Source organism: Staurois parvus, unplaced genomic scaffold (assembly GCF_062004578.1).
Source record: "Staurois parvus isolate SC_StPar_1 unplaced genomic scaffold, SC_StPar_1.0 ptg001458l, whole genome shotgun sequence".
In the NCBI taxonomy this organism is placed as follows: Eukaryota; Metazoa; Chordata; class Amphibia; order Anura; family Ranidae; genus Staurois; species Staurois parvus.
In genome coordinates, this window is record NW_028319254.1 from 50,744 (window position 1) to 59,851 (window position 9,108).

The 9,108-nt window shown below is 44.9% G+C and overlaps 1 protein-coding gene across 1 annotated transcript in view; it reads right to left on the reverse strand.

The window, feature by feature from the left end:
- LOC149435865 (uncharacterized) overlaps positions 1-230 on the reverse strand; it is a 28,202-nt gene extending 27,972 nt beyond the window's left edge. Inside the window, exon 1 of the mRNA XM_089662344.1 lies at positions 143-230. Coding sequence (XP_089518470.1) covers positions 143-230 — 88 coding nt within the window. The remainder of the gene's footprint in view (positions 1-142) is intronic.
- Between the last annotated feature and the right edge of the window lie 8,878 nt (positions 231-9,108).

Sequence of the window (9,108 nt, forward strand, 5' to 3'; positions counted from 1 at the left end):
TCAAATTCCAGTAACTGTCATAAACTAGGACCCGCTGGATGTTGATTTTGGGCCTTTGGCAACAAATATCTAATATCCAATGATAACTAACAAATGGAATGAAAAACATAAATTTGTGAAAGCTAATATGCAGCATATGCACATAGAAATAGGCGATCGCGCACAAATAAAACGCTAAAAGCGGCAGTCAGCAAGGCGCACGAGCAGCTGTCTTTCCGGAAATGCGTCATCACGTGCGCACGCACCCGGAAGTGCTTGTGGATGAGAGTGGTTGGAGGTTTGTGGTGTTGTAATCTGTCTTTTATTTCATTTGCATTTGGACATGGCGAGATCGCAGTTCTCCACCGAGGAGATGATCCTCATTTGCATAGTAAGTGTGCTCATAACAGATGGGGAATTGCAGGATTGTGGGTGGGGCCTAGCAGAATGTCCCTTAGTACACATGCTACTTCCGGGTTATCTGTACATTGCTCCGGGGTATTGATGGCTCACTGATATTAACCACTTGCCTACCAGGCACTAATATCCCATTCCTTACAAGGCCACATTTCCGCTTTCTGTACTGTCGCACTTTGACAATTGCGCGGCCATGCAACATTGTACCCATAGGACATTTTTGTTATTTTTTTCTCACAAATAGACCTTTCTTTGGGTGGAATTTACTTGCCACTGGGTGGTTTACTTTTTGCTCTTTAAGCAAAAAAAGAGGAAAAATTTACACAAAACAGTTTATTGGTTTCTAGTCTAAAATTTTGCAAACAGGGAATTTTTCACCTTCACTGATGTGCGTTGATGAGGCGGCACTGATAGCACTAATGAGGTGGCACGGGTAGGCGGCACTGATGATGGGTCATGATAGTCAGCACTGATAGGCCGCATTGCTGAACTGCACTGATGGGCACAGGTGGGTGGAACTGGTGGGTGGCACTGCTGGGCACCGATCATCAGTGCCCTAATGATTTGTGCCGACCCCCGCTCTGATAACTGCTGGTTCTCAACAGTACTTTCTCCACATTCTGTTGTATCCATCTCTGCATTGTGTTTGGCGTTGTTTTAGCATTTGTTTTTTGACACAAGTTTTTGATGTCTTTTTTCTGCCTTATTGTTTTCATTTTTGTTGCTGGGCAGATTTAAAACAGCAAAACGCAGACAACATGAAATACGTTCTTGTCTGCAGTGTTTCCATTTAAGTATTTTGACAAAAACATAACACTTTTGGAGTTCCAGAAAGGCTCTGACCTTTTCCAAAAAATCAAGCCATGTGAAAATGCACATGTGTAAACATGTCCCATAGGAAATCATCTTAAAGCGGAGCTCCATCCAAAAGGGGAAGTTCTGCTTTAAGGACCCCCGCTCTGATAACTGCCGGTTCTCAACAGTACTTTCTCCACATTCTGACAGCGTGAGGAAAGTGTAGTCGAGAACCGGCAAGTGCATTTCCCGGGGATCAGCGTGTCATTGGACATGGCTGATCACATGGTAAAAAGCTGCTGTGATTGGCCTTTTAACACATCACGTGATCAGCTGTGTCCTAAGGACAGGAGAGCGTGTTCTGGGAGGACGTCATATGATGCCCTCCCAGAACTGGCCGGACGCAGTGTAGCCGTCATTCAGCTATCTGCGGTTGAAAACTAGTTAACCAGCTAGATCTTCATTTTTAATCTTTGCAGATATGTACATGTATACTGCGTATAATGCATTACAGTGTGCAATGTGTTGGTGTACATGGTATTACAGTGTGCAATGTGTTGGTGTACACGGTATTACAGTGTGCAATGTGTTGGTGTACATGGTATTACAGTGTGCAATGTGTTGGTGTACATGGTATTACAGTGTGCAATGTGTTGGTGTACACGGTATTACAGTGTGCAATGTGTTGGTGTACACGGTATTACAGTGTGCAATGTGTTGGTGTACATGGTATTACAGTGTGCAATGTGTTGGTGTACACGGTATTACAGTGTGCAATGTGTTGGTGTACATGGTATTACAGTGTACAGTGTATTACAGTGTGCAATGTGTTGGTGTACATGGTATTACAGTGTACAGTGTATTACAGTGTGCAATGTGTTGGTGTACATGGTATTACAGTGTGCAATGTGTTGGTGTACATGGTATTACAGTGTACAGTGTATTACAGTGTGCAATGTGTTGGTGTACATGGTATTACAGTGTACAGTGTATTACAGTGTGCAATGTGTTGGTGTACATGGTATTACAGTGTGCAATGTGTTGGTGTACACGGTATTACAGTGTGCAATGTGTTGGTGTACATGGTATTACAGTGTACAGTGTATTACAGTGTGCAATGTGTTGGTGTACATGGTATTACAGTGTACAGTGTATTACAGTGTGCAATGTGTTGGTGTACATGGTATTACAGTGTGCAATGTGTTGGTGTACATGGTATTACAGTGTGCAATGTGTTGGTGTACATGGTATTACAGTGTGCAATGTGTTGGTGTACATGGTATTACAGTGTACAGTGTATTACAGTGTGCAATGTGTTGGTGTACATGGTATTACAGTGTGCAATGTGTTGGTGTACATGGTATTACAGTCCGCAATGTGTTGGTGTACACGGTATTACAGTGTGCAATGTGTTGGTGTACATGGTATTACAGTGTGCAATGTGTTGGTGTACATGGTATTACAGTGTGCAATGTGTTGGTGTACATGGTATTACAGTGTACAGTGTATTACAGTGTGCAATGTGTTGGTGTACAGTGTATTACAGTGTGCAATGTGTTGGTGTACATGGTATTACAGTGTGCAATGTGTTGGTGTACATGGTATTACAGTGTACAGTGCATTACAGTCTACAATGTGTTGGTGTACATGGTATTACAGTGTGCAATGTGTTGGTGTACATGGTATTACAGTGTGCAATGTGTTGGTGTACATGGTATTACAGTGTGCAATGTGTTGGTGTACATGGTATTACAGTGTGCAATGTGTTGGTGTACACGGTATTACAGTGTGCAATGTGTTGGTGTACATGGTATTACAGTGTGCAATGTGTTGGTGTACATGGTATTACAGTGTGCAATGTGTTGGTGTACATGGTATTACAGTGTGCAATGTGTTGGTGTACACGGTATTACAGTGTGCAATGTGTTGGTGTACACGGAATTACAGTGTGCAATGTGTTGGTGTACATGGTATTACAGTGTGCAATGTGTTGGTGTACACGGTATTACAGTGTGCACAATAACGCATTTGACATTTTTAGAGTGCAATGCATTAGTATGTAATGCAGGGGTCCTCAAACTACGGCCCGCGGGCCACAAGAGGCCCGCCAAGCACACTCATCCGGCCCGACGGCAGGCGACACCAAGTACAGGGGTGGGCAGGGGGCTGCTGTCTCTTACTTGGCTCCGGTCCCAGTCCCATGACAATCCAGTCCAGGATGCGCTGCTCCTTCACTCCAGCCGCTCCCTCACTCGGTGTTCGCGCTGCCGCTCAGCTCCGCCTCCTCACCGGTGATTGGGCACCAGTACTGTAGCTCAGGAAAGGCACACAGGCGGCCAATCACCGGCGAGGAGGCGGAGCCGAGTGGACCCGCAAAAATCAAGGGAGAGAAAGGCCGGAGAGAAGGAAAGAGGACAGCTGACCTCCCGGTAAGTGTGCCATGCAGATGGTACTTCTGCAACCAGGTATGCTGGCTGTAGCAGCACCATGCTGGAAAAGGGGACACTATTCCTCCCCCCACTGACACCAATGATGGGGCACTATTCTTCCCACTGACACCAATTGTGGGGCACTATTCCTCCCACTGACACCAATGATGGGGCACTATTCCTCCCACTGACACCAATGATGGGGCACTATTCCTCCCACTGACACCAATGATGGGGCACTATTCCTCCCACTGACACCAATGATGGGGCACTATTCCTCCCACTGACACCAATGATGGGGCACTATTCTTCCCACTGACACCAATTGTGGGGCACTATTCCTCCCACTGACACCAATTATGGGGCACTATTCCTCCCACTGATACCAACGATGGGGCACTATTCCTCCCACTGACACCAATGATGGGGCACTATTCCTCCCACTGACACCAATGATGGGGCACTATTCCTCCCACTGACACCAATGATGGGGCACTATTCCTCCCACTGACACCAATGATGGGGCACTATTCCTCCCACTGACACCAATGATGGGGCACTATTTCGCTCCATAAGACACACTTGGGGGGAAATGTCTATGCGTCTTATAGAGTGGCCGGCCCAGTATTCCCACCGCCGTTGTATGTCTGCAGTCTCTGAACAAATGCGGACACAGTACAGGAGATGACCATAGTTTTGTTTTTAAACTCTAGTCCGGCCCTCAACGGGCTGAGGGACAGTGAACTGGCCCCCTGTTTAAAACGTTTGAGGACCCCTGGTGTAATGCCTTGGACAGTACGCTGCATTTGCAATATTGGTGTATGGTTATTAAGCACAGATCTGATTCTAGTTTTCAGGGAGAAGTCTTCTCTGTCCCCCTGTTGATGAGGTGGAGGACATTTTTTTTCCCAAGGAGAAGAGAGGAGATTTTTTTTCAAGGAGATCTGTATAGATTTCCAGAGATCTGTGTAGATGGTTGAGGGGCTGCATGTGATCTCCGGAGATAACTGGGATTATTGATCACCTGAATTAAACCAGTGAAAGAAAAGATTGAATGAAAATAATCTGCAGTGACCACTGTGCTTTGTCAGCCACATATTGGCCCATTCTGGTGTCACACAGATGCCATGTGAAATTTGCAGTGTTTTCTGTGCAAGCGCTGCACCGCATCACAACCGCAACCCCTTCATGCCACCTGCTGCGGCTTTCTAGGTGAAGTTACCAACACACCAATATTGGTCCACAAAGCGTATTGCGATTTGCCAAATTGGATGGCATGCCTATTCACACCCATGTGCATACCCTGAAAAAGGGTCCTGCACCTTTTTGGCCCGGATGCGGTGCAATTTGAGGTGTGCAAAATGTATGTCTCAAATTGCAACGCACACAAATTGCATGTGATTTGCCCAGGAGTGCGGTGTTAGACCACAATGCATGTATGTGAAGCCACAATAAAAATGTGTATTTTGTCTACTTTTACTTGGCATGTTAACATTCTGTAACTGCATTTTTCTTCTGTTTAACATGCTATAGACATGGAACATGCATTTGGATGGAGTGTTTTTGTATGTGCATTTGGGAAGTATTCTAAACACACATTGACCCTAGGGCCACACCATATTTTAAGCCACGTTTGTCAGAAATGCTGTACAGTACATTTAAAGCAGATTTACACTCAACCTATCAAAAAATAACAGTCATCAGCTACAAAAACTGTAGCTGCTGACTTTTAAAAAGCAGGGAGGACACCTTCCGTTTCCAAACATCTAGGCGATCGTACCAGAAGTGGGAGAGTGTGCCTGTCAAATTTGGGGACCCACTCCCCAAGGGTGCCAATCCTTAAGGGGGAACGGGGAGCAGTCCTTAAAGCAGAACTTCCCCTTTTGGATGGAGCTCCGCTTTAAGATGATTTCCTATGGGACATGTTTACACATGTGCATTTTCACATGGCTTGATTTTTTGGAAAAGGTCAGAGCCTTTCTGGAACTCCAAAAGTGTTATGTTTTTGTCAAAATACTTAAATGGAAACACTGCAGACAAGAACGTATTTCATGTTGTCTGCGTTTTGCTGTTTTAAATCTGCTGAGCAACAAAAATGAAAACAATAAGGCAGAAAAAAGACATCAAAAACTTGTGTCAAAAAACAAGTGCTAAAACAACGCCAAACACAATGCAGAGATGGATACAACACAACCTGTGTTGCCTTAGGCACTTGAGTGCACACTTGGCCACAGGTGATTTTACAAGGCGTTTTTTTGGGTCAAAGAATGTGTCTTTGCATTTGTGGAAAGTGTATTTTGGTTGTAATTTTTGGTGTTATTTTTTACGCATACTTTGGCAAACTGCACATCTGCATTCAACTTTGTGGTGAAAATTAACCAAATAATGTCCCAGCCAAAATGACATGCATTTGGCATGTGTTGCCAGAACACACACAAAAATGCTGATACAAAAGAATCCAAAATACAGGCTCAAACAAGACAAACATGCACATCCAAATTTCAAACCACATTTTACAAACATATCTGATGACCAAAAAGCTCCAAAAATGTTGATTACAAAATACACCACAATGAACAATAAAATGTCCAACAAAGCAAAAATTGAACTTTTGTGCCCATGGAGTGTTGTGTTTTCTTTCAATGCTCATTTAGGTGCGTGCCTAGCATATTTGGTAAATGCTAAAATGTGCAGCAAAATGCATGTTTGCTAACAGCACTTGGGGTGCCATTAACAATGAATGGCACCCAAAAGCACAACGCATATTTAAAGACCATTGAGCACAATTTAGAAGTGCAGCAACAATTTTGCAATTCTGCCCACAATTATGCATTGCTCAGGTGAGAATGCATTGAAAATAACAATACAATACAATTATACTGTATGTATGTATGTATGTGTATACACACACACATGTAGATATAGTTCATGTTTTAGCTTTCCTTTTGGGACAATTATCCCCTGCTTTGTGTGGGATATTTGGTATGTTTGATTACACAAACCTCTCACATTTAAATTCTTGACCTTTTTTTGTCATCCACAGATTATGCTGTTACGCAAGTATGACCGTGGCTGCTCGAATTTTGCCAAGCAGACCATCGTGCGCCACATCAAACATCGGCTGTGGCAGAGATTCCATTATCGCACTACTGTGCTACAAATTCAGCACAGCTGGAGCGATGTTAAGCGGCGCAACCTGCAATTTTTTAAAAAAGTGGCCCGCAGAATCTCTGGTAAGTCAAGTTGTTATTAAAAACTTTACTTTCATTTTTGTATTGTGAAAAATGTTTTGATACATTCATTCTGAATTTGTTTGGCAATAATGTTGTCTTTGTTGACTTGTTCTAGCCACAGCTGATGGGTGCCAGGCGGTGGTCTGCTTGGCAAAAAAGCCTCACAGGAGGACAGCCACCGTCCTCTTCTGCCAACCACAGGCGGGGCATCCCCTGCAGAGACTCCGCATTGTGGAAGGTAAGCACAAGCTCTGGAAGCTTGGACCTCATGACCTTGCCACTGTTGCCATCTCCACACTGATCTCCAGTGACTGTCAATTGTACATTCATGCCACACACATTGCTTGTAAATGACATGATAACTGACGGAAGCGTAGGCAGGACAGAACACACACGGAGGATGCTAAACACACCAAGTTTTATTGTTATATGGAAAGCACTCAATCAGGGTAGGAATTTAGCATCCGGGGACCCAAAAAGGGGGAGGAGAGGGGAGTAGCTCAAAACAATTGTAATTCAGCCCATGATAGGGCAATTTGTGTAGCGATGGGCCAAGCAACTATTAATCCAAGCAGGCAGCTCCGGCAAAAGTAATAGGGAGGTTCAATAGGGCAATCCAGGCAAAAAATGTATGAGAGTTCCATGGGACAGTCCAGGCAGGGGAAATTCAGGGGATCCAGGAGGGGGGGTGTTCAGACAGGAGGATTGGGGCACTCACGGTTTAGGCAGGAGTATCCTTGGGCACACAGCAGGTAGCAAGCAGGAGTACCCTCGCACACAATGGATAGCAAGTGCCTCTAGCCCCCCAGGTATCAGCAGAGTACTCAGCGGGTTCTTGGAGCTGGGGAGGTATGGCCTCAGCTCAGACCTTACAACAGCTGCTCATGGCAACGTACAGGGGACCAACAGTGGACTAGGTCCTGCTCGAGTCTTCTTAAGCCAGAGCAGGATGCTTCCCAGTTGCCCTGGCAATGGCCGGCCCAGCAACAAGGCACGCCCCGCTCACTCGGGCCATGCTCAGGGAGCATGACCATTGTCTCCAGCGGGCGCAGATCGCGGGAAGCCTCGTGCCCGTGCTGTTCCCACCGGGGAACATGCAGGGACAACACGGCGGCCTGTGCTGTGCGGGCCCAGCGGGGTGGCCGACTCCTTGGCAACTTTTCTGAGGAGAGGTGCTACCCGCACCACAGGGGGTGTTTCCTCCCATCCTGAACAGCCTTTGATGTAGGCTTGTGCAGGACCATAGGAATCTGCAAGGGGGAAGGGAGGGGGGATGATGAAAGGAGAGCGAGGGGGGAGGAAGGGACAGCAGGCTGGAGGGGGGGGGACTGTGCCAAGAACCATTTGTTAATCACTAATAGAGCTGTGTTTGGTGTCATGTGATCCCCAATGGCTGTTTGTTTGTGATGCAAGATTTTTGCCTAAAAACATTCTGGCTTAGATGTTCACAAACATATCCCATCAAAATCGCAATCATAACATTTTGTTTTTACACTTGACAGAATTGTACTTTTTTGGACTCATTAAATTACGATATGTGTATGTTATGTATGCTGTTTGAAAGTTGCAGAGTATCCAAATTATGGAATATTTTGGACTAAAATGCAACTCCATGATGTACAGCCAATCTCATTTGGTGAGGCCCCATAAGATGACAGAACATGAGAAATATTCTACAATGCATAGTACGTTATTATTAACACATTAACACATGAATACAGTATTATAGAGAGGGCACATCTGGGGGGATTTTGGGTTAGTAATCCTGACAATCTTGCCATGTCCTTACATTGGGAATCATTGTAACGGAAATGTTTAACATTGTCTTGACTTGCTTACATTACTGCCATGTGGCCTTTTTGGTGATCTGGTATATATAGTCTGCAGCCAATCATATTGACCAGGGTGCTGTGATTGGTCCAAATACCATGTGATAAGTGTGGTCCAATCCCATTAGGACTTCCAAGAGTTCCTAATATCTAAATTGACATTGTGATCATGTCATTGCATAGCAAATACATGATCAACAAGCTTAACAAATCATCCTCCTACCATGACTTGCTATCTGCTGTAGTGCAGTGGACAAAGTTGTGGAAAAGGATACAGTCTGCCCCAGTGGATGTACATCCAAAGTCAAAACATAACAAATTAGGGACACAAACGCAATTGTGCCTGTATGTGTGGCCTGACACCAGGAAATGGACAGTTGTCATTCATCCCTGTGGCCCTAGCTTTGGCACACATGTTTGTGAGAA